General features: G+C 43.8%; 1 protein-coding gene across 7 annotated transcripts in view; it reads left to right on the top strand.

The window, feature by feature from the left end:
* Positions 1 to 26,801, top strand: part of LOC310836598 (vascular endothelial growth factor receptor kdr-like) — a 193,094-nt gene that overhangs the window by 55,758 nt on the left and 110,535 nt on the right. For 3 of the 7 annotated variants that reach the window (XM_083722058.1, XM_083722063.1, XM_083722057.1), the window contains exons 2-4: positions 2,581 to 2,677; positions 6,181 to 6,401; positions 24,966 to 25,090. In XM_083722058.1, coding sequence (XP_083578184.1) covers positions 2,581 to 2,677; positions 6,181 to 6,401; positions 24,966 to 25,090 — 443 coding nt within the window. Of the gene's footprint in view, positions 1 to 1,585; positions 1,932 to 2,321; positions 2,363 to 2,580; positions 2,678 to 6,180; positions 6,402 to 24,965; positions 25,091 to 26,801 lie in introns of those variants that run through there. The other 4 variants (XM_083722059.1, XM_083722061.1, XM_083722062.1 and 1 more) reach the window with 4 other exon arrangements.

Genomic DNA, 26,801 nt, shown 5'->3' with positions numbered 1-26,801 from the left:
CTCCCCTTTATTGTTATTTAAAGACAAAATGGTGGTTATGATCCTGCTGCAACTTCTCTTGGTTTTGCCTGCAATCCAACTCCAACCCATCAGTTGAAGACCAACAACTAACGACAATATTTAACAATGTTTAGTTTAATATGAGATAGTCTGCTTTACTTTTTATTTTGGCATTTGATATTTGGCAGTCAATTGAGTCAACATTTCTGATGAGTGATATGTTAATGCCATAGACTATTTGACAGCATTTTATAGCCAACATGAAATAGCATTGGTGTGTTTGGTGTGCAACTGCTTGCAACACATTTGTACTTTTTAAAATTTAGAAGCCAAGAAATGTCATCTAAAATCTGTTGCTCAGATTTCAAATGTCAAAGCAGAATTTCATTGTCAAGTATCATTCCACTTTTTAGTGATAAGTTTGGAAATTCTAGAAAACTTTGAGTTTTTGCAAAGACTCATTTAAGCTCCACTGATGTGTCATGTGACATTTATATTGGAAAGTCCCATGGTGAAACAGAATGGAATTGTTGAACCATGATGCCTCCACTACTTCCACTGTTGGAGGCAATAATGCTTCTGAATACCAGTAGCTGTAGGTCGCTGGGGGTGGGGGGTAGGGAGACTCCTGCTTTTATGCTTGGGTGCTGCTTGCCAGTTTCCCAGAAGAGGCAACTGGTTGGTCACCTTGAGAACGGGAAACTGGACTGGATGTGCCACTGGCTTGATCCAGAAGGGCTCTTCTTATGTTCTTATGACTGGCTTCAGTTGCACATGAAGAAATTTCTTATTTATGGTTGGTTACTGCAGAAAACCACTAAGCCAAGTGAATTGTTACATAAGTGACAAGTGAACCATTGTTACATAACTTAAAAGAAGATACAAATGCCATACAGCTCAGTTGATTAGAGCATGGTGCTGATAATGCCGAAGTTGCAGGTTTGATCCCCATATGGGATAGCTGCATATTCCTGTATTGCAGCAGGTTGGACGAGATGTTCCCCAGGGTCCCTTTGAACTCTACAATTCTATCATTTTGAGTTACGTGCATTTAACGTGTGCACATTCAGCTTTATGTGCTTGGCAATTTTTTAAAAAATGGGGTGGAAACAGGGTGAGTGTCTGGGATTAAAAAAAACCTTTGGCAATCCCACCTAACATTGCACCCAATGTGTTTTCACAATACTTGATTTTTGGCTTTATGCACTATCCCCAGAATGTAACCCTGCATAAATTGCGGCTTTACTGTATATGTATAGATACAAATCTCTGGTTTCTGAGCAAATTCAGATGGTGAGTGTCTGGGTTCTTGCTGATACTCTGTCCCCCCCCCCCCCACTTTCCCGCCATTAGCTGGGGTGGCTAATCTTTATTTATTTTATTAGTATTTTGTCCCAAGGGACATGTGCATGCACACAGACACAGCCACACAGTCCCTCTTCTCAGTTGATTCATGAAGATGAAAGGTGGGGGTGATTCACATTCCCACTGGGCTCTGATCACCTCCACACTGCCACTCAAATTGGTATATATAGTACATTGTGCCAGAGGTTTTCCAACCCACCTGTCAGGGATGAGTATGGTTGCTCACGAGTAAACAGCCAGGACTCCGACCTGCCTTTTTACAGGTTTTATTTGGTGCAAACTATGTACAGTGCAGACATCCAAAGTTCATGACTCCCTCAGCCGCTAGCGGATTCCGAGAGTGGGCTTTTCCTGCCCCCTCCCATCATAAGAACCTCGACACGCCCAGTCTCCGCCTTTTTTCCTTACGCTTGACACCCCTGCCAAAACTAGGCGACGGAAGTTGCATCTCTGCGTCCCGCAGATAAGTCTGTGAGCTTTTGCCTTCCCTCTCTCCACCTTTCTTCTTCCGTTTCCCCGAGGCTTCGCTGACACCAGTCTCTGAGGAAGTGTTACTGCTGATCAAAGTGGGAGGCTCTCTGTACGTTCCTACCTCCCTCCCCACTCTTGATGGCAGTCCCCTGACACCACCTAATGAAATTACAACGATTCTAGCAAATTGGTAGGGTCTTCATGTGCCAGAAAAAAATTGTTGGTGGGGGGCGGGGGCGGGGCATGCCTTTGAACTGGGGATTAGTCATCTCTGCTATAAGCAAAGAAAAAGTTTTACAAGTTTTTAACATCTAAAAAAGCAGGAGAAGGGAGGAGGAAAGGGAAGCCCAGCACAGAATATCCCCTAAAGTCAATCTTTGTCAGCCTGGCGCCCTCCAGCTGTAGTCCAGTTGTTTTGAACTACCACTCCCATCAGTCTCTGGCAGGACTTCCAAGTTCCCATCAGCCCCAGCATCATGCTGGGGCTGATGGGAATTATGGTCCAAAACATCTGCAGGGCTTGCAGGTCAGTGGCGACTGCCCTAAGCCACCCCATATTCCGCTCTCAATTTGTCATCATAAGAGTTGAACTGTGAAAGACTTTTGCATGAGATGTGTTAATCTTCGAAATCTGCAACCTCCTGTCCATCAGTTTGGGTTCAAGAAGTGAAAAAGGGGTGGAACTATATAGACACAAGTATTTAAATTGTTTTGCTTTGTGTTCTTTGTGCATGTTTGATGCAGGTCATGCAAAGGAACTGCGGCTGATGAAACCGGAGTTGAACTTGAACAGTGACCATATTACAGTTGCCGCCGGAAAGCCTTTCGCAATCACTTGCCGGTAAGTGGTGCAATGAGAATCCAGGGTTCCATCCTAAAAAGGAAGGTGTGGTGGTGAATCCAGAGTTGATGCATGGATTCCCAACAAGCAACTTTCCCCAGACAGGAAAGATTAGGGGAGGAATTCTAAATGGGAGGGTGTTAATTAAGCCATGATCCAAAAGTTGCAGGAGGCAGAAATTTCAAATATTTTTACCCTACTTCACCAGAACTCAAGGTGCTTTTATAAGAAAATGAAAAATCAGACCTACAACCTACAATAAAATAAAAATGCAACCCTCTCACCACTCTTGGGAAAACTGAAGACAAGACAAAAGCTAGATTCCTTGAAGGAACGGTGGGGTATAAATGCAATAAATTAAAAAATCTTTTAAAAAATCTTTGGCAAAAATGTGTATTTTAGGCAAAATTGCATACAAACGTGTGTATTAGGAGAACATGCACTGTGAGATAGTGATGACTTTTCATCAGGACACTGACGTAGACGTGTAGAGAACTGGATTTAAGAAAAATGGAAACTGAAAGAAACCAAAATGGATGGTTTCACTCATCCCTAGTGGTGACAGGAAGGAAGCTTAGCTGAGTAGCAGAGTAGATCCTTTGGATGCAGACAGTCCTAGTTTGAAACATTGGTCTGGAGGGTCACTGGTGCCCCACTCCAGCTTTTGCATTCTGTCCAACCCAATCAAATAACTTCCTACCAGATAGTAAAACTTACTGAACATGTTTTGAATTACACTCCCTGCATCCCCAAACACTGTAACCATGTATATATTGACATATTAGCAGTTTGATCCTATGCATGTCCACTCAGAAGCAATCTTCATTGAGTTAAAATGGGGCTTTCTTTTGTTTAAGTCTATGGTTGGACCATAAATCTTTTTTAAAACCTTCTTTGGCAATCACCTCCTGATCACACTCTAATAAGGAATTCAGTACAAGGCAGAATATTGCAGTGAAAACACTGTGTTTAAACCTTACAACATGTGAAAATATCCTAACCTCTTTGCAAGCTCCTGAGCCGATCACTCTTTCCTCTTTCCCTCTCCCCTCCTCCCTGCCCCTACAACACCCACTCACTCACACTGATGGAAACAAATAGATTTGAATTTAACTTGGAAGAAATCTATAGTGTGTTTTCCCACTAATGTCTTAGAGCATTTCTATAGCAACTTCAAACAGCCACTATTTGTTGCACCAAAATGGAATATAATCATACCTTTCCTCCAGAATCAATACTGTTCTGCTTATAACCTTGCTCTTGTAACATCACGTATGTCATGCAAGAAACGCAGGAACACTCAGCCCTTAACCTTTCAGAAGTTTTCTTTTGGGGAAAAGCAACTTAGCATAACTCCTCAAACAGCTTTAGCAGTCAGCCTCAGGAACGTAGGGAGCTGTCTTATTGGTCCATCTATCTCAGTATTGTTGGCAGTGACTGGCAACAGCTCTCCAGGGTTTCAGATGGGGTCTGTCCCGGGGCCGCCTAGAGATGCCATGGATTGAACCTGGGACCTTCTGCATGCAAAGCAGATGATCTGTCTCCAAGCCGCAGCCGTTCTCCTGAACTAGCCAATCATAGTTTTTACTTAAAGAAGATGGGATCACAGAATACAGATCGTGATGGGGTTGTCTCTTCCAAGAAAAAGAGAGAGTGCTTAGAAGCTACTCTTCTGCTTTAAAGGAACTCGTAGCAACATACAACATTGATATCTTTAAGCAAAATGAACACCATCAGTATAGTATATGAGCAGTCTACAAACAAGCTATAAGCAAACTCCAGGGAATAAAGAGCAGTGGCAGGTTTGGTTCATCCCATTAGTGGCCTTCTGACACACACATGAATTATGTCGAAGCTAGCTAGAAAGGTAGCCAGGCAGAGTCGCATTTGGGAGTGAATTCTGCAAAGATGGGAGCCAACACTGAGGAGGCCCTGCTCCTTGCAGGTGACTTGGGTAAAAGATAGAATGGAAGGCAAACTCTCTTCCAATGAATCTTGAGGAACAGGGATTAGGATGCCTGTGAAAGTCCCCAGTTTGAGTTGCTTGAGTTAGCAGAATCTGAGAATGTAGAGGTTGTGCTTACTGGGCCAAGGATAGTACATGGTGAGGGCAGAAGATGGTGTCTAGCTGGTTGGCAGAAGAGCCTGACTCTGTCTGGAGTAGGGAAGGCCCATAGCTCAGTGACTGAGCATCTGCTTTGCATGCATAAGGCCACAGGTTCAATCCCTGGTGTCTCCAGGTAGGACTGATAATGTTCTCTGTCTGATATCCCACGAGAGCTGCTATCAGTCAGTGTAGGCAGCACTGATCTGGATGTACCTGAAGGAGTTCTCTATTTGAAGAGCTGCCTAGAATAAACAAAAAAAAATTCCTTCCAGTAGCACCTTAAAGACCAACTAAGTTAGTTCTTGGTATGAGCTTTCGTGTGCATACACACTTCAGAACTCTGTTCTGAAGAAGTGTGCATGCACACGAAAGCTCATACCAAGAACTAACTTAGTTGGTCTTTAAGGTGCTACTGGAAGGAATTTTTTTTGTTTTGCCTGGAATAAGTCTGGCTTAAATATAACCCTATAAAGGGGGAGCAGCCTCAGGAGTGGGCAGGGAGACAAAGCTTGAGGCTGGCACTAGGACAGCAGGTTAAGCCAGCACACACAGGCCACCTCACCACTCTTCCCCACTATAACATTAATTTTATTTCTATTTAAATTATTTCTAAATGTGCAACTATATATATAAATTAGCACCTGCAAAAATTATACAAATATGTGCCCTCTTTGGTGCACTTTTTTTTATACTGCCCCCAACTTCAGAGCATAGCCATCATGGCTAGTAGCCACTAATTATTAGTGACTAATAGCTTTCTCCTGCAGGAATTTGTGTCATCTTTTGAAACCAGCCAGATTGGTGGCTGTGACTGCCTCCTATGCACTGCGTGATGATGTGTTTTGTTTCATCTGTCCTTAATCTTCCAACATTCAGCTTCATTGATGTCAATGAGTTCTGGTGATGTGAGGGAGGCAGCGAAAACTTTTATATAACCCCTTTCTCCAAGTTGTGTATAATTTTATTCATACATCCATGCATCCCCACTCCATATATTTGAAGCATAGGTTGCACTCACATATACGCCTGCCTAATATGTTGCATTAGGGGTGAGGAGCCTTTTTCAGCCTGAGGGCCATGTTCCTCATGGACAGCCTTCAGGGGGGCTGCATGCCAGAGTGGGTGAGTCCTGACTCAGAGTGAATGAGGGGAAAAATATTTGGAGCAATGGAGGCGACTCTTACATTCTACAGTAGGCTACATTCTTGCCATGCCATAGGATTTTTGCACATGCTTCTCTATCCTCCATCCAGTTCCAAGGGCCAGACAGAGAGGCCCAGAAAGCCACATTTGTTCCCCAAGGCTGAGGTGACACATCTCTATGTTACACTCACATACGTACTTGCCTAATTATGTCTGAAAACAGGTTTCATGTCTCAATGTCTTCTTTTGACAGAGGCTCGCCTGGTTTGACTTGGATCTGGAGAAATGACCGGTACAAGGATGGCAATCGGTGGCAGGTATTCGAAAAGAAATGCCCAGGCAGGTCACATCACACCTGCAGCACCCTTGTGGTCAACCGAGCTGTTGCCAATGACACAAGCTACTTCACCTGCCTTTACAGCGACCTTCCATCAAACAAAGAACTCAAGGCCGAGTTATACATTTTTGTCAGAGGTAAATGGTTCAAGATATATATGAAGTAGTCATTAACCTGTCTTTCAGGCTATCAGTCTTTACAAGGCTGCTTCTTCTCGTGGCATGAAAGATGGCAAGCCAAACCCCTTTTATTAAATCTGCCAGGCTGAATGCTGATGTCTCCTTTTGGCTCCCCGCTCTTAAAAAACATTCCCTGATGCTACTTAATTTCCCACAAAGCCCACAATGCCATGTGACTCTGGAGGGGTTGTCAGTAGCTCACAACATCTTTGTTAAATCTGCCAAGACAACCAGATGCATTTTAGGTCCTTTTACTCTTTACCAAAGTGCATCTAATACTCTTGGTGTGGCAAAGTTTTGTGCTGCAGCAAGCAAAACCTTCCAGGAACTGACCCTTCTGACATTTTGTAATTTACCTCTTTTGGAGTTCATGACATGACTACAACTTTTAAAATGCTGGTGCCGATTTTATTTCACTCTGTTCCACTTCTATGTTGTTGTTTTCTATTCTCTTTTTCTTTTACTCTACTATATACACCTGGATAATGCAAAGCTTGTACTACTTATCTTGTTTGCTTATCATTGACTGTAACAGCAAAGATCTGAAAGGTGTCAAGGGCAAAGACAAAGACATGAGCTAGTACAGGATGAGGAAGAGAAAGGTACGCGTGGGAGCCTGAGGGGCAGGATCTTGGACTCACTCACATCATGTATTTTCATGCTGGCTGTGTGGAGGGAGTGTGGAGGGAAGCCCTTAGTGGTGAAGAAATGAACCTTCAAACCAACTAAACAGGATGTAGTGGGGAATCCTCTGTAGTCATCATTGCTTGGTCCTTAGCCTCTCAGTTTGAGGAAGTGGAAATCCTAGGAAGGCAGAGAACAACCAAGGCTAAAAAGCAGGGGGAAGGGCAGCTCAGTGGTTGTGCACCTGCTTTGGCTTAATTTCAATCATCAGCATTTCCAGGCAGGGCTGGGAAAGACCCCTGCCTGAAACAATGGGGCAGTTGCTGGATGAACCAATGATCTGACTCAGCATAAGGCAACTTCCTATGAAGTCACAGTAGAAACCAACTTGAGCAGAGAAACCTTGAGACCACGGGAGATGTACCATGCCAGACACCAGCTCCACAAATTGTGGGAGGAGGGGCAGGGGCAGGCAATGCATCCTACCAGTCAGGTGATATTTTTTTTAGGGTCCTCCTTCCCTCTAAATTATCCAAAGCATACTGAGATACCTTGCAGGGTTTTGGAAAAGTGCAAGGCTTGGGGGAGCCTTTGTTAGTAGAAGAAGAGTTTGGACTTGATATCCCACCTTTCACTCCCCTTAAGGAGTCTCAAAGCAACTAACAATCTCCTTTCCCTTCCTCCACCACTGTGAGGTGAGTGAGGCTGAGAGACTTCAGAGAAGTGTGACTAGCCCAAGGTCACCCAGCAGCTGCATGTGGAGGAGCGGGGAATCGAAAACCTGGTTCACCAGATTACGAGTCCACCGCTCTTAACCACTACACCACTCTTGCTCTCAAGAGTGATCAAAGAAGGTGGCTGTCAGTGCAGTTTCTTGGTGGCTTTATAACACACACACACACACACACACACACACACACACACACTTGTAACAGGACTGGTCAGGCTTCTGGAAACGAATCCCACTGTTTAGCAAAGAATAATAACAGCATGCTTAGCATTATTTATTTAACAGGATTTACATACTGCATAATATAAGAAAATAATCAAAACTGTTTATATAAAAGAATATAAAATATTTATAAGAAAATACCAATAAATTCAAGAGACTTGGAAAAACAAGGAGGCACAATTTAAAAAAAAATAAAAATGTAGATAAAACCAGCTCTTTTAAAAATATGGTATACATAATAAAATTGCATGCCTTGGTAGTCTTGCATAAATAGGAAAGCTTTTAACAGGCATCAAAACAGTACAATGAAGGCATATATATTTGCAGAGCTGCTCAGTGACACTTGCAACAACCTTGCATGGAAAGCCAGGCTTATCATCTGGTGAGCCTCCGAGATACCGCCTTGCAGGGAGCTCCTGAAGCACATGGTTACCCTCTGCGCTGACTCCAATGCACTGGTGTCACCATCCTCCAAGCATCTCCCAGGCCCATCACTTTCCACTGTTTCCCTTCCGGGGGGCGGGGGGGTACTATAGGCTTTGTGTCTTAATACCATTAAAAAACAAAACACTGCATTGCATCTTCCAAGAAAGGCAGAGTATATGTTCAAGTCATCTGAATAATGATTTGGTCTGTTCCTTAGTCTCTTAAAGCACTGCCCATGGAGTGGTGCAGCCCAATAATCTTAGAACCTGGAATTAATTGTATTATAGGGTGGTTGCCTTTAGTCAACCATGTGTATGTGTAGTAATGGTTAACCTGAAGGAGTGTCTCCACCCCCATCATTCTGCCTGGACACTGAGGTCCAGTGCCGAGGGCCTTCTGGCGGTTCCCTCACTGCGAAAAGCAAAGCTACAGGGAACCAGGCAGAGGGCCTTCTTGGTAGTGGCGTCCGCCCTGTGGAACACCCTCCTATTAGATGTCAAAGAGATAAACAACTACCTGACATTTAGAAGACATCTGAAGGTAGCACTGTTCAGGGAAGTTTTTAATGTGTGATACTTTAATGTATTTTTAATCTTTGTTGGAAGCCGCCCAGAGTGGCTGGGGAAGCTCAGTCAGATGGGCAGGGTACAAATAATAAATTATTATTATTATTATTATTATTATTATTATTATTATTATTATTATTATTAACCTTTCTCTCCTCTGCACCTTCCCCATCCCCATTATTCCATACTTTATAATTCTTTCTATGGTCCTGATCTGTTAGAGCAAAAGAAAAAACAAAAAGCCAAATTAAAGTGTTTGCACACCCAGATTTTTCTTAATTTGGGGAATACTCAGAGCATGTGCAGTTTTGCATTTTAAAACTCACGTAAAGCAGAGAGCCATCATGAATACAGGAATAAACCGGAGTTTGCTTCTGATACCATGATGCAGAATTTGGAAATTATTCTCTATTCACTTTTAAAAGTGAATGCCATGAAATGTTATCAAAAAACAGAAAGGAATAAATCATGATGTCACAACCATGTCAGTCCAGATGCTGTTGCCCCTGGCACCTGCCGCTCTCTGCGTGGTCCTTTGGGTGGTCTTTGGGTGGTGGGCCCTGTGCTTCTGCCCAGCTGCACTGCTGTACCCACAGGACTTCATTCCTAAACCCCTTATAATAGGCAGTGAGTTCCCTTGATCTTAGTTGGGTTTATTTCTACATCGGTGTGTGCGGTGAATTACTCTTTTTCTTCTTCCTCCATTTTATACATTCCTGGAATTCCCTCTCCTTGCAACACAATAACCTTGATTTGTCTTTATCTCCCTTAATTCTAGTCTTGAGCTGTTTCCTCTTCCTGTTTCAACATTCTGCTGTGATTGCCTGCCTTTTAACTCTCTTGACTCACCCCGGGCATCTCGAGCCACAGGAAGCAGGACACACAAAAATTCAATTCCCCTCTCGCATTCGGTGCCCTTGGCAAATTAAAATCCACCTTGACTTGAATTGCTTTTCTCTGCGATTGCCTCAAGGTGGGTTTTGAGACCCTTCCAGGAGTGCCGAAGGTCTTTCCTTTTTTTTAAAAAAAGCGCAGTCCGGTATTAAGAAAATCTTCCCTGTTGTGAGCAAGAAATGAGGGCTGATTAACTCTAGAAATACTTCAGCATGATCCCTAACTCTCCAGCTCTTAAATGTGACTTGTGAAATCAGTATTGCATTTCAGCAATTCATAAATGATCATCTTATTATTTTTATATTTTTTAATGAAACTGATAATTAGGGAACTTGAATATCATACCTTCAGCCCCTGAGGACAAAAGAAGGCTGTGGAAATTAAAACCATTTGTGTAAATAACTGCTAAATATGGCAATCATAATATGCATATGAATAGGAAAACTTAGGTAAATTAGATTTAAATAAAAATTGGTTCCAAATCTCTTCATATGACACATTATGTAGAACTCAGTGGTTCATTTTCCTGCTGATCGCTGGATACTTGTTTTACCACAGTAGTTCCCAAGGTGGGCAGTACCGTCCCCTGTGGGGTGGTGGGATTACCTACCGGGGGGGGGCATTAACTGGCACGGGGGCAGCAGGGGAGTGCTAGAGTGTAAATAACCACCAGATTTTGAAAAGCTGATATCACTGGATTAAGCTCATCAGTTTTGTTGAATTAATTACTGTATTTTTCGCTCTATAGGACACACTTTTTCCCCTCCAAAAATGAAGGGGAAATGTGTGTGCGTCCTATGGAGCGAATGCAGGCTCCTTGGCTTCAGTGATAGCAACGCAAAGCCTCCAAAGTGCAGAGGGACACCTCTCGCTCTCCAGGCTTCCGGGATAGCCGCCTGAAGCCTTTGGAGCGCAGCAGGAACTCATGCTGCGCTCCAAAGGCTTCGGGTTCCTCTTGCTGAAGCCGGGAGAGCAAGACCCTTCAGCGAAGCGGGGGGAGAAATGGAAGGGGCTCCGTTTCTCCTGCTGCTTTGCTGAAGGGGAGCTGAGCAGAGAGGGGGAATTTTTTTTTTATTGTTCTCCCCCTCTAAAACAAGGTGCGTCCTATGGTCGTGTGCGTCCTATAGAGCGAAAAATACGGTAAACTAATAGTTTTAATTGGATTTCAAATAAATGTGCAACCAGTTGTTATTGTTTTATTATCTTCCTTACTGGGTTGTGCAAACCACAATTTTGAACTATGCTTGGTGGAGGCACTGGGGATGAGTTTATGGAACCAAGAGGGCAGGGGCCTGAAAAGGTTTGGGAACCAGTGATTTAGCACATGGGCAGGGAACACCTGACTGTGGAAATAAGAGACAGGACACATATACTTATTTCTTTCTCCTTCCTTCCATTTTCCAGCTTAAGATCACACATCTCTGCTTCTTTTTCACACCCATGAGTGGACCAATACAGGATGTGGCCAGTACCTGCAGTTATATTGGACTCATTGTAAGCCAGATAGTACAAAACTTCCTCTTCACAACTCTCTCCTCTTTAGATACAATCTCCTTGCCACGAGCACATTAACAGCCAACCAAAACAAAATGATCCATGGTGCTAGGCAGAGTTCGCCTGCACGTCTCTGATTCTTTTATCTGTCCTGCTCTGCTGTGCTGGAGGGGGCTAGGATGTGGCAGAGGTCACCTTCTCCACCAGACTCCATCAGGCTGCACAGGGACAGAGTTGGGGGTGGACTTCACCATCAACTGTACCCACTAAAAGACATGGACAGAAGTCCACAAAATGGGTTGTTTGGGAAGGGGCAATGAGGACAGAGACAAGGATCCACTGCATGCTAAGACAGTCCAACTAGCAAAGGGACCCTTCAAGGCCCATTCAGATCTGCTGCAGCAAGAATTGTCAGAATTCCTGCCCCCTCTGAAATTCCATCATGGCCTTTGTAAGCAATAGGAATCTAGATTCAGTCACGCTACACTTGGCCGGAAGTTTGCGTATCACCCTAGTTCCCACTATGGTGCTAAAACACCATGTAGGATTTAGGTGCCTCCCCTTTCCATCTCCATTATATGTAATATGCAGATCCTCCTGATGGGTGCTGGTTAGGGGATCAAAGAACCCTCAGCAGGATGCCACATCATTGGCCCCTAAATGTAATCCCAAAATGCAAGGCCATGGAAGTTCAAATCAATGGCATTGTGAATAAAATAAAAAGTGGGGAGAGGACAGTTTCCAAGTTTTATGGTTGCTGCCATGCTTTTTTAAAACTACTACTCTATATTTAAGCTCTTCCATAGCTTTTGTTTCATGTTTGCATCAAAGCAAGTGTGGATTTTGAAAGGGCTATACAACTGCTCTGGGCTGTAGCAGGTGGAGTGAGAGGAACTGCTAAGTAAATTGCTCTTCCTCTGGGAGCACCAGGCCATTCTTAATAAAGGGGAAGAAAAATAGTATCAATCCCTCTTTGCCCCCCACCACAGCTGTGCTTAATGCTGAAGTCCCTGATTGTTGTTTCAACAGAGGTTTTGCTGCCCTTGCTACTGTTTCCTGCCCCTGTTTTGACAGCCTTCCCTGGGGAGTTTTGCAGGGCTGTCAGACTAGGCTCCCTGACAGCTGAATATATTGGCCTGCACAGACTGCCTGAGACAGGAGTGGCCAATGTGGTGCCCTCCAGATGTGGTACTCTAACTCCCATCAGCCTCAGCCAGCATGACCCACAGTCAGAAATGATGGGGGCTGTAGTCTGACAACATCTGGACTCTAGAAGGGAACAGGTTAGACATCCCTGGTGTGTGGAGTGGAAATTGCCACTGTTCATTTATTCATCCTATGTCTGGAACGAATATGATCAGTATTCCCTGTTGTTGCTTTCAATCTGCAAATTAATTATTGTCCCCCTCATTTGCATTATCCTTCCCTTGCATTGAAATGAATGGGGTAGAATAATATAATGACAGTGTAAATTGTGTAATTGTGCCACAGAGGACAGTGAGACTAATAACATAAGTTTTGGCAGAAAGTGAAATGCAGCAGAACAGAAGTGATGCTGCATACAATGATTACAGGGCAGAATGGGGAAAGATGCTGTCTTGCATCTCTGACTGCACAAAATAGGCTGGATGGAGCCAAGTACATTATCATAATCATTATCATATTTATTTATATCTCGTATTTTCCCTGGCCAGGATTCAAATTACACAAATTTTAAAAAACACAGATGAAATAAAAAAAGTTAAAAACATGTAAAAGATAACTGTTAAAAACTAATTAAACTCTAATAGAATTAAAACAATATAAACAAACAAATTATTGAAATACAGATAATAAAAGCCTCACAGCACTATTAAAGCCCTTTCCTTAAAACCCCCCAGTCCATTTCAGAACAAAGTCTTCACCTGCCAGAGGAAGGACAGCAGTGAGGGAGCCAGCCTAGATTCTCTAGGAAGGGAATTCCAAAGTCTGGGAGCAGCCACCAGGATGGCCCTCCCCCATGTCCCCATAAAGCTGGCCTGTGAGAGTGGTGGGACCAAGAGATGAGTCCCCCCTGAAGATCTCAAAGCCTGGGCAGGTTTGTGTGGGAAGATAGTCTTTCAGAGAGCTTAGACCTAAGCTGTATAGGGCTTTATAGGTCATAACCAGCACTTAGAATTGTGCTCCAAAACAGACCAGTAGTCAGTTACTCAGACAAAAAGAGAGAAAACATTGCTTTGTTGAACAGTCATATTGTTCCAAAGCTTATTGGTGGCCTCTGTGTTTACCTAGCCTTCACTGTCCTCTGCCTCATGTGACCAATTGACTTTTGCAATCCATGTGAGCTCCTCCACCCCAGCAACATTTATAATGTTTTCATCGCAAACACAGCATCATGACACCAATGCTGCTTTAAGTCTGGGTTTGCTGGCTTTCTTCTTCCCTCACTGGTAATTTTTCATTTTCTGTTGTGCCTTCTAGAATTTGACCCCTGGAACAGGGACTGTCTTGTTTTGTAATCTCTAAATGGTGCTAAGCCAGATGAGTGCCAGGACTCCGCATCTTCCCTCACCCCACTGCCTGCCCTTCTTAGCATACCAGCTGTGGTACACTGATCCTTGTTAACTCAAACTGGGAAACCATGGCTTATTGCCACTTTAGTAACCAGGATCTTAACCCATGGCATGCATACATTCACATTACACACACATCTCCTGATATCAAATATTGAGGAGGTGTTACAACAAAATATGCAAGTGCAGCAAAACATAAAATACCGTCAGTACAATACAGAATCATTGTAAGAATGACTGGCTCAACACAAAACACAACTTGCAGTTTGAAGCAAAGGACAAGATGGCACTCTTCCACTCCAATTCCATGTACTAAAGCCAGCCAGGCTGGCAGGGTGAATCTTATTTCAACACTAGCTATAGAAGAACATATTCCACTACACCTGAGAACAGCAAGCTGGTGGTGCAGGCCCACTTGTGTGTGGTAAACACAACTCTGCTCTCTAACACTTGACCATCAGTTGCCCCCCACTCCAGTCTGCTGCCTGAGGCAGTTGCCTCATTCTGCCTAATAGCCGGGTCAACTCTGTTCCAGGTGTAAAGTGTGAATTGGCCTTAGTGTTCTGATTTAGTGTGGCATGCACATTTGTCAGTGATAGCTGTGCAAGCTACTGTGATGAATTTCAATGAATCACAAAGCTACCCATTCTACTTTTTGGCCACTTCCAAATAATACATTTAAAACACTTTGATACTGCTTTAAAAGCAATGGCTTCCCCACTCTCAAAGAATCCTGAGAACTGTAGTTGGTTAAGGATGCTAAGAGCTGTTAGGAGAACTGTGTCCACATCACAGAGCTACTAATCCCAGCGTTTTCTGTGAAGAGGGATTGATTCTTAAACCACTCTGAGAGGGGTGGTTTAGTGTAGCTCTGTGAGGGGAATAGAGGTGTCTAGTTTTCTAGAAAAAGAGGTGACGGAACTCACCATGAACACCTCCCTCGTTCTCTTAGAATGGCAATGGCGCCTACCTGAGAGGTGCTCGAATTGAGTTCCAGCAGGTTCTGGCTCACAAAAAAAGTTCTGGTCCTGACAACTCTCAGCACCCTTTAAAAAAGCTACACTTCCCATGATTCTTTGAGGGAAGCCACAACTTTATAAAGTGATATCATATTGCGTTAAATGTATGTTTCAGATGTGACCTTTGTTTTGTTTTTCCACTACAGATTGGTGTGGCTTCATTTTGCCTGCTAATCTCTCCTGATTTAAGCTCACATCTGCTCCTCTCTCCTCTTCACTCCCCCCCCCAAAAAAAACTTCTGACCCATCATGAATGCTTCTTCAGCTCTTCCATGTAAGTGTACCTCCTTGACCTACACTGGACATAAATTGTGTGAGCCCCGCCCTGCCTGCCTTCCTGCAAAATTCCACCGACCTGCCGAGCCAGACAGCCTGTCTGCGGGACCCACAAAAAACCCTTTTCCGTCTCCTCGGACTTCCCTGACAGCCGATAAGCTGTGAACATTCTGCAGTGCCTGCCTGTCTCTGGGTGCGATGTGTGTTGCAGCTCATAGCAATTTTCTTCCCTTGAAGAAGCTGTGGGTGGCTTGAAGGGTGTTTGAATGGGAGGCAGCGAGCTGCCCTTGCAGCACAGACATTTTGTACCGCAGGGGAAATCACTTCTCTAGCAGCTCAGGATGCCAGATATGCTTCCATCTAGGGTGGTCCCATGTGACTGCTGAGTCAACATTTGACATTATCCGACAGCTTGTGGACGTCTTGCAAGATAATTGTATGGACCTTTGTTCATTCATCCACTTAAGCCAGCCTTCACCAACTTGGAATCCTCCAGGTGTTTTGGATGGGAACATCTGGAGGGCACCAGGTTGGTGAAAGCTGGATTGAAGAAACATTGCCTTGGGAAGCTAAAAAATGCACTGCCAACTCTGTGGATGGAGCAAGCTTGTTTTCTGCTGCTCCAAAAGAAAGGACCCGAACCAATGGATTCAAATTATGAGGAAGGAAATTCCAACTAAATGCTAGGAAGAACTTTCTGACGGCAAGAGCCTTTTGAACGAACTGCCTCAGAAAGTGGTAGACTCTCCTTTGTTGGAGGTTTTTAAGCAGAGGTTGGATGGCCACCTATCAGAGATTCTTTAACTGTGATTCCTCCATTGCAGGAGGTTGGAATAGATGGTCCTCAGGGTCCCTTCCAACTCTACAGTTCTATGATTCTTGTATTCATCTGCCTGATGATGGTACCCATGGATTCATCTCTTTCTTTTCTGCTGTGTAAGTGAATGGCTGCTGATAGTTGATGGCCTGCTTCTGTATTTGATTCAAGTTAGTGGCTATTGCCTTTTAAGCCCCTATCAGTGGCTTGGAGAACAGGATTTGGGTGACACCACCGTAACCTGCATAATTCTGCCCATTCACTAAGGTCAGCAGGGAAGACCCTAACCCTTTGTGAGGTGGGTGGATGTGATCACAGGGGCTTCCACCATTGCAGCACTTGCTCTTTGGAACTCCCTGCTCCCTGCTCTGGTAGTATTCTGCTGTCATCTGGAAACAGCTTTGCTCAGCAGGCATTTGACCTAGGTGTTGGGTTGACTTTACTGCCCGCCTCTCTCCCTTTTGGTATCTGTTCCCTCTGGTTCTGACTGTTAACCAACCTGCTGTTTTTGTTTGCTTGTGGTTGATGTATTGATGCCTTTGTCCTGGGGTAGCTCAATTGGTAAGGCCTGAGGCTGTTAATCTCAGGATCGTGGGTTAGAGCCCCACACAGATTTCTGCATTGCAGGGGATTGGACTCGATGACTCTCATGGTCCTTCCAATCCTATGTTTCTATTATTCTTTTTCCGTGTTGGCCATCTTGCTGCAGACCCACACTATACATTTAACACAAATTCAGTGTACATTTAAAAGTCATGGCTTCCCCAGAGAATCCTGGGAATTTTAGTTCCCCCTCACAGAAATACCATTTCCAGCACCCTTAATAAACTACCATTCCCAGGATTCTGGGTGGGAAGCCACATGTTTTCAACCAATTCCAATCTGTTACCTCCGAGGATGTGGACAGGCTGCTTGGACGAGTGAAACCAACCACCTGTCTCCTTGATCCTTGCCCACCCTGGCTTATAAAAGCTAGCCGGGAAGGGCTGGGCGATGGGCTTCGTGGGGTGGTGAATGCTTTTCTCTGTGAGGCAGCCTTCCCAGACCCACTGAAAGAGGCAGTTACCTGAGCTGCCTGTGGCAAAGGCGGATCTAGGAGCACCTTGAAACTCTCATGTTCAGTTGCCAATATCATAATGCTGTTCTTCAAATCTGTGGTGCAACCGCATTTGGAATGTTGTGTACAGTTTTGGTTGCCTTGCTGCAAAAAGGATATTGTACAGTTGGAGAAGGTTCGGAAAAGAGCAACCAAAATTATTAAAATGATAGTGCAACTCCCCTGTGAAGAAAGGATGCAGCGTTTGGGGGGGGGGGTTAGCTTAGAGAAAAGGAGAGTAGGAGGTGACATGATGGAAGTTTAGAAAAGGCCAGCTTAACCTCCCTGTTGCCCAGGATCTCCAAGATATTTTTATTTGAAGACTGTAAGGTCCTCTGTGGGACATACCAGGAGAGGCGATCCTGTAGGTATGAGGGTCCTAGGCTGTATAGGACTTTAAAGGTTAAAACCAGCACCTTAAGCCTGATCCTGTACTCCACCGGGAGCCAGTACAGCTGGTATAGCACTGGGTGAATGTGATCCCGCAGCGAGGACCCCATAAGGAGTCTTGCCGCGGCATTCTGCAACCGCTGGAGTTTCTGGGTCAGTCTTAAGGGCAGCCCCATGTAGAGCAAGTTACAATAATCCAGTCTGGAGGTGACCGTTGCATGGATCACCTCAGGGCGAGGTCAGAGCGAGAGAGGTAAGGAGCCAACTGCTTAGCTTGGCAGAGATGAAAAAATGCCACCTTTGTTATAGCTGCAATCTGCGCCTCCATGGAATGGGAGGTGCCGAAGATTACACCCAAACCCTTAACGGACAAATTAGGCAAATTCATGGAGGATAAGGCTAACCATGGCTACTAGCCACAATGGCCATGCTCTGTAATGCTTCTGAATATAATAATAATAATAATAATAATAATAATAATAATAATAATAATAATAATTTATTTACACCCCGCCCATCCGGCTGGGTTTCCCCAGCCACTCTGGGTGGCTTCCAACTGAATATTAAAAACAATACAGCATCAACCATTAAAAACCTCCCTAAACAGGGCTGCCTTCAGTTGTCTTTTTAAAATAAAATAGTTGTTCTTCTCTTTGACATTTGGTGGGAGGGCGTTCCACAGGGCAGGCACCACTACCGAGAAGGCCCTCTGGCTGGTTCCCTGTAACCTCACTTCTCGCAGTGAGGGAACTGCCAGAAGGCCCTCAGCGCTGGAGCGACGTGTCCGGGCTGGACAATGTGGGTGGAGATGCTCCTTCAGGTTTACAGAACGTGGTCTTAGTGGCCACTCCCAGTCACTAGTCTAGGTGCCACACACTGAATGCCAGTGGCTGGAAACCATAGTGAGGTTGTGTGAGTTTTGTACTTGGATCAGTTTTGTACTTGGATCCTGCTTGTGGGCTTCCCACAAACATCTGGTCAGCCACTGTGAGTAGAGGTTGCTGGACTAGATGAGTCATTGGCCTGATCCAGCAGGCTGTTCTTATGTTCTGATGTTCTGAAATCTAAGCAGCACTTTTCTGCCAAAGCTGCTCATTATTAAGACTCAGGTGGATAGCCATGTTGATCTGTCATAGTCATACTAAATAACAAGATGAAAGATGAAAAAATCTTTTTTAATAATTCCGGTGGCACCTTAAAGATCAACTAAATATAAGCTTTCAAGGTATGAGCTTTCGTGTGTAATGCACACTTTGTCAGATACTCTTTGTCGTTATTAAGATTGTTGTCTTTGTTCTCTGAAAGCTCCAAAAACAGTCAAAAGTTGTCATTGAATAGGGTAGTCTTAAGAACATCCAACTCAAGCTTTTTTGCTTCTAGCTTCAAGAGAAGATTTCATCCTGGTCTCTGACTAGACAGTTGCAGGAAAATGGTCTTTCAGATGGAGCCCAGCTATTATAAAAATGAACAATTCAAGTTTAATAATGGGTACCAATGTAGAGTGAGTCAGCGGTTTGGGTTCTTTGTCTTGTTTTTAATGTCACTATCAGATCCAAGGACAATGTGTTTGTGAGGAAAGAACTTGCACAATGAGGTCTGAATGACTTTGTCCTTTTGCCAGCAAAGGATCTGCAAAAAAGCAGTGAGGCATTTAATGAAGTCTGGAATATGGGTTTGTGTGTCCTATGACCAAGGGTGGGGGAGGACTTCTTTTGCATTTTAATGTGAACCCACCTAATTCACATTTCCTGAATTAGTATGTGAACAAAAAGTACACCCATTATCCTTTAAAATCCATCCGTTTCTGAATTTTGGGATGTAGTTTGCCAGCCTCAAAAGACACAAACCAAGATTAGCAGAAAGTGTGTGCAAGAATGCATATGTTGGTGAGAGCAATGTTCAAAAAGCAAGTTACCTTAGAGGAAATTGCTTGCAAAAACATGAATTTGGGGAAACTTTCCTACAAAAACGTGTCTGTTAGGATAAGCCTACACAAAAATGCCTATGAATTTCGGCTAGGGCTTAAAACAGTTTTTTAAAACAAACTTAATTCTTTATTACGTAAAATTAATACACTTATTGATTCCAGAAAAAGCCTCAAAGTGGTCTAGAAAGAGAATAAAACAATAAAATTATTAGTAAAATACAGTTAAAAACAACTGTTTAAAAAGTATTCCCCCCAAATAAGCTAAGCAATAAACTAAAAATGCACATCAATATTCTAGATACCTGAACAGACTTGTCCAAACAAAAATGGTTTTTACCAAAAAGCATATAGTGAAAGCACCTGCCTAATGTCAGGTAGGGAGTTCCCAAGTGTAGGTGCTGCCACACCAAAAGACTGTCAGTAACCTCCAGACTGCCCAAAATAACTTACTTATTTCTTTATTATTATTTTTATTGGGTTTTTGATAATTTTGTACATATAAAACATAACCATTTCAAGCATTAAAATACAAGATTCTTTTGAACCTTCAGACCTCCTTCCTTCCCTCCATGCAGTGGCGTAGCGTGGGGGGTGCAGGGGGGGGGCCAGCCGCACCGGGCACAACATCTGGGGGTTAGGATTAGGGGGCGCAAATCCATGGGTTAGGGAGCGCAAATTACTTGCCTTGCCCCGGGTGCTGACAACCCACGCTATGCCACTGCCTCCATGGGTTCCAAATTTAAGTTTAAATTTGTTGCATCTTTTACCATTATCCATCTATTATATAACCATAATTATCATAAATAATTCCACATCACAAGTGCCATTACATCCCATTGGGGAATAATGTAATGGCCAAAAATAACCTATGTAGAGAAGGGGTGAACTGAATTTAAGATTGGGAAAAAAATGAAATGGGAAGAAACTGAAATCAACAGATTCTTCTATCCCCATCACTTCAGAATGTAAGGGTTATATATTTCCTGCAATGATGATGGGACTGAGGACAGAAATACATCTGTGAATAAGGAGTGTAGTTGTGAGGTCAGGGTGGGGGCCCCACTGCCAACCCCAACTTCCTCTTTCAACTGGTTTTGCCCCATTTTTTTAAATAAAATAACCCAAGCTAAAATAAAATATAAATTAACCATCTTGCAAGAGCATCATGTTGACACTGTGCAAATATAACTTTGTCATCCAATGTTTTGACATAGTTTTTTGCGGGCATGGAAGGTTTCCTTTGCTGGACTTGTTTTCTCATGACATTTTTACAATTGCACATTGTTGCAAATAACAACAACATTATCGGATGGACAATAGAACCCTTCTTTCATTTTTTATCAAATCTAAAATCAAATCTGAAAACACTCTTCTGGAGCGCATCTGGATTTGCTCTACAGGCTTCTGATGCAGAAAACATTCTGAGAGTGTGAAATTGCAAGCATGAGTTGATGTAGATACTCTCATCTTCCTTAGGCACTTTGCTCTTGGGGAAATTTTAATTTACTGGCCAATGGATGGACTTTAGGCTGACAAGGAGCTGCTTCTGGGTATTTTCCAAAACTAATCTGAGTAGTAGCTATAATAGTAGCTATAATGCCATCCAACCTGTCAAAATGTGAAGAGCTATATTGACTGTGATTAGCAAACCCTGTAGGCAGGGGAAGCACAGCTAATGAACTATGAGGGGAGGCAATAAAATAGCTTCCTTGCTCCCTCTCTTCCTCTGCCCCTTCCAGTGTGATCCTAGCAGGCTTTCAATTTCATTGTTTCTCTGCCTTGGATCCTCTGCCCCCCTTTGGATTTTTCTTCCCCAGCAAAAAGCATGACGTGGGCAAGTTTGTGAGTGAAAAAAACACAGGGTGTGCCATAAGGTACACTGAGAAACTTATGGAATTGTTTTTATGACTGTGAGGGAGAGAGTTTGGAAAGGCACGGACAATGTTTGCTGAAATCTTGGCAGCCAAAATTTCAGCTATATAAAATGTGTGGCAGTTAGGGTTGGGGCCACATGTATCTCCTTCCCCTCAGTGGCGTAGTGTGGGTTGACAGCACCCGGGGCAAGGCAAGTAATTTGCGCCCCCCTAACCCGTGGGTTTGCGCCCCCTAACCCTAACCCCCAGATGTTGCGCCCGGTGCGGCCGGCCCCCTGCACCCCCCACGCTACGCCCCTGCTTCCCCTTCCCAATGACTTAGTGAGTCCAGACTAAATTAGGCAAAGCAGTGAACAATCCAAGAGGAATTGTGAAAATTTTGTAATAATTTAAGCAGATTGCAGAATGCATCTGTTTGTGGTTCAGAGCTTAGTGGAGGTATTTTGGGTGTTTTAAGGACAGGGTACATATAGCCCTGAATAAAACGAAAGAGGAGGGATGCAAAATGCATGAGGGAGGATGTTTCTCTTCTTACTAGCTGGTTTTCTGTTTCACATGCCCAAGCATAAATTTAGAAGTATGGTAAAATTTAAAATTCTGTACAAAGTAATGGTACCAAGAGAAACGTTTGGATGTGATTAGAAGTCTCCCTAACTGCACCCTCGTGTGGTAAGAACTGGTATTTCATGGTGCTGGATCAGCCTGTAAGACTTGCATCCTTTGCTACAAGGCTTAAATATGAAATTGTAATGATATACTGTATTGCAAAGTCAAACAACAGCATCCCACTTGTTTGGAGCTGCCAGTAGAGTCTCTTACTTGGGATGTAAAACCAATGTCTCGGACATTTGAGACATTAGAAGAACAAGTCCTGTCCTGCAAGCCCTGAGGCATAGGTTATAATGTTATGATGAATGCCTTGGCCCAACAGATATGCTACACAGCATCCTTCATCAATTTAGTGCCTTCTAGAGGTTTTGAACTACACCTCCTATAAGCCACAGCAGCTTTGCCTGATGGAAGTAGTTTTACAAGGGCATCAGGCTGGCGATGGCTCCTCAATAATATATTTTTAAAATCTAATGCAATCCATCTTTGTAACAGGCAGGGCTTGTGTTGCAGAACTCTTCTGCCAAAGGTCCCCTGAAAGCATTAGGGAAGCATCATGCTTGAATGGTGCACAGTGTATAACACAGTAAAAAGCACATGAACCATGTTGATGACTGTCTCTTTCCCTCACGGATGGAAGGGAGGGGCAGCTCTTGAAGCCTGTAAACCAGTGAGCCAAAGGAAGTCAAGACTTATCGCTAAGCTTATTGAGTTCACCATGTGTGTAGTGGAAGCAGGGACCATGGAACTTTCTTGTAAACAGCATTATCTGTGAACCTGCTGGGGATGTGATCTGCTTCCTTCAGTGGTTATAAACCTGGGAACCCAAGACAAAAAAGAAGAAAGTCAGCTCTATTATCTCTGAGTAGCTGTCTTCTTCTTCAATATATCTTTTGGTAATGTTTCTCCTCTGTCTTATTGATCCCCTCTCTTTGTGTAGGGTGCCTGGGGATCCCAGGTATACCACTGTGACTTCTCTGATGGAAGAAGGCAAGTTAGAAATGTGAGAAATAAATAGAAAATGTTGGAATGTAAGGAATGTATTTTTCAGCAGTATCTAAACAGCGGACAGCCTCTTAGAGATGCAGTATTTGGATATAAGTGTTTTGGATGGATCACACCAACTATTATTTCCGCCAAACAGCACAGGTTTCTGGCGTTGCATTCTGTCAGCTTTGTATTGGCTGAAACTGCATACCCTCCAAGAGTCTCGATTTTCCAGAGGATGCCCCAGAATTATGAAAGCCATCCCAGCTTCTGATTTGATCCTAGAATGTCCTTTTCCCCCTCCAGTGCTGCCACCAATGAGCTCAAGGAGGAGGAGGAGCCGATGCTTGTCTCAAGTGGCAGTAGCATCCCATTGCCTCTCCATGGCCGCTGCTGCCAGTCTCCTTCCTTGGGTAGCTTGCAGGGTTTGATGTAGAGAAGGCGAGGAGGAGAGGCTATCACCGCTGAGGCCCAGCTCTGAGGCTGGCTCTGAGGGGCAAGTGGAGGGCAGGGCCACCCCAGAAAGGGGGGCAGAGTGGAGCGCAAAGAGTCTTGATTTCACCCTTCGTAAAATTTATTTATTGGTGTGTGTGGTGGTTTTTTTTGTAAATCTTTCAAAGAACAAAATAAAATCCAGACTAAGGGTTTTCTCAGGATGGCAGAGGGGTGGGTGTTGTGTCCCATTGCTGTAGTGGTGTTGGCACTTGCCCTTCCTCTGCTAGGAAATCGTCTGCATCAGGGGGGGAATGGGGGGGTGCAAGGAGGGTCAGTTGGGGTGGGGGAGTGAGACATTTTTCCTGCTTTCATCTGAGGAATGTTGGAAGGTATGAAACTGATCCCACAATACACAGCATTTGACACCTCACATCTGTAACTGCATAAACTGTGGGGTCATGGTCATTACAAAGCTGAGAGATTCCACCCTCCTCAGATTTGTCTCAAAAGCTCATTGCTTTGTTGTTGTTACAACAACAACAAAGAAACAAATGAAAACCCATTGCAGTTGTGTCTCTGTGATTTTGAGCAAAAGCAGAGAGTGATGTGGGGTAAAAGTGAGTCTACAGCTTGTAAAAGCAGGCATTAGCATTGTCCAGACCAGTGAGCAGGATCCATAAACTCATAGGGCCCATTCTGACCTATCGGTGCAAAGAAGCTTCCTTGACCGGTGGGGCGTTTTCCTCTACATTTCCTTCTTCTGAACTGAAGCTGGTTGGTGGTGCACCAGATTAAGCCCCTGCCTGTAACCGCACAGGTTGACAGTTCATGCCTTCCTACAGACTTCAGTCCTGACACTGTGGATGTCTTGCTCACATGTAAAGCCAGTAAAGTGTAGAGTGACAGGCTAAGACTGGGAAGATCCAGGCTCAATCGAGCGTTCTCTCATTCTAACCCAGGGGTTGCCAGTGTGGCACCCATGGGCAGAAAAGCACCCTTGAGGCCTCCCCTGGTTACAACAAAGCCTCTGAGGCCTCCACTCACTGCCCACTTCATCATGGTACAGCTAAGGGTGGTTACCATTTATCCCAGGAAAAGTACATAAAGTGGAAGGAAGAATTTGTAAAGAGTGGTGCTCTTTCCCACTTCCTCATTCAACCCTATATGCTTTTCAGGGATCAGATTAATTCAGCTGGTGACTGGGATCTTTATCCACATCCCCTGAAAAACTGAAGAGTGTGTGTGTGTCTGTACTCACTTTTTTCCTTCCTGTTTCTTGCATAGGAGGTTAGTGGGAGCTGATTCAGGGGACGGGAAGAAAAGTGACCAGAAGGAATGGCACCCACATCACTCATTCACAAATAAAAATGTATCCATAGTCCTAAAATGGCAGTTGATCATTGGTCTAACCTATCTCACAAGGTTGCTGATGAGAAAAATGAGGGGCTGTTTTGTTTTTGGAGAAAAGAACAGGTTACAAAGGAGAGAAATACCATCAAAGATGCCTGCATGAGCATCTGACTAATGACCAAACGAGCTTGCCGGCTGGCACATAACTAACTTCATCTTCTCTGTGTTCCGCAGATAACACACAGCCTTTTGTAGACTTCCGCCCAAGTGTTCCTGATGTTATCTTCGTACACAATGCTACAGAAGTGATCGTGCCTTGCCGGGTCACCTCGCCGGATATCACACCAACGCTCCTGCTGGTGAGCACACTTTTTCTAAGTCTCATCTAAGAGGAAATAATCAATTCCGCAAGTGGCATAACCAGATTATGGATGTAATCCGATTCTTGGTAGCGGCTTGGAATAGGATTTGACGGACTTGTCACCCGTCATAGCATTTTGCTTCAGTTCTCACTTCAGCTATTTTTAGCTGTTCCTGATCCAGCCCTTTAGGTTTTTGAAAACCACACTATCGACCTAGATTGAAAGCAGCATGCTGAGGATGAGCATGAATGATTCCAGATTGAGAAAAACACAAACTTTAGGGTTCAGACAGGTTAGTGTGAAAGCATCCTAAATTGATAGTGCCTCTGGAAGCAGATTCCATAGTTTAATTATGTGCTGTGCGATTAAGTACTTTCTTTTGTCTTCATCTCCTACCATCCAGCTTTATTACACTTCTCTGGCTTCTAGTTTTTTGAGAGAGGGAGAAAAGAGTCTCTCTAGCCACTTTCTCCATACCATACATAACTGTACTCACTTGTATCCTGTCTCCCTTAACTCGCCCTTTTTTTCCTCAGGGCTCATCCACATTTTTGCTTGACCCGTATTTTGATTTCATTGTGTGCTGATGAATTCTCCTGGGTCAGAGAACTTTTCTCATTGTTCCGCAGCTGTGCCTTGTGAAAATCTAAGGTAACTCGGTTAAGCAAAATCCTTCCTCAGATTTTCTGTGAATCTGATAAGATCTGATTTAGCAGGTCAGATTGGATTTTCCCAAGGCACAGCCACAGAACGATGAAAAAAGCCCTCGGACCTGGGAGAATTAATTGGGACAGGATATGATCAAAATACATGTCAAACGAAAGTGCAGATAGATGAGCAAGGCCATCTTAAGCATATCCGGCACCATGGTGCAAAGATCCCCCTGGTGCCCCCCCCCCCCGTTTCCCAGAGTTGTTGACCCAGTGGCATAGCAAGGTCAGGTGGTACTCAGTGTGGAATGTTTTTTGTCAAACCCCACCACCACCACATTGAAATTATTAAAGAAGGAAAAATAAGATACTTACTGTTGCAAGTGTTATTTTCTGGTTTATTTACTTAACATTTTGAGCATAAGCACTTAAAATCCTTTTTTTTACGTAACTTTGTTCTCTGCAAATTTTGAAATCACATCAGCTCCCAGAGTTGGTGGAGCTAGAATAAAACCCAGCTACCCCTCCAGCTGGACTCCGCCCATGGAACCAGGGAATGTGTGTGCTGTCTTATTCCATTTCAGGGTGGGTATGTGGGTCAGATGACCCTTATCTATAAGAATACGTACTTTGAAAACAAACTCAATCTTCTTTAAACCACTCCAGCCAAGGTGTATTCATAATCCACAATTAAGAATCCAGTTGAAGGTAATAAAGAATGAGTTTCAGTTAATTTTTAGTCTCAACGTCACATCAACAGGCAAATATACAATTTATGCCTGCACATTTGTAACACATACAAAGCTCTGTTTTTTGACTGATTATAGCTGAGTCCAAAGAAGATGGTAACCATGTAAAACTATACCGAAGTCAAGTTACAAAACTAGGAAGAGATGAAAACTAAGGGTTTAAGTTGATAAAAGCTTCATAGGTTGGAGGTGGGGGTTAATATAAATGTTCTGGAGGTAGTTATGAGCATTAGGGGACAGATATTCCTGTTGAGATAGAGAGAGACTGTAAGCAGCACGGTCAGAAAGAAATGAAACACTTGCTGCTGG

The sequence above is a fragment of the Podarcis gaigeae genome, assembly GCF_964106915.1.
Source record: "Podarcis gaigeae genome assembly, chromosome: Z".
NCBI classification, from domain to species: Eukaryota; Metazoa; Chordata; class Lepidosauria; order Squamata; family Lacertidae; genus Podarcis; species Podarcis gaigeae.
The sequence above is the reverse complement of the archived record's forward strand: the minus strand, read 5'-3'. Positions and strand labels throughout refer to the sequence as shown.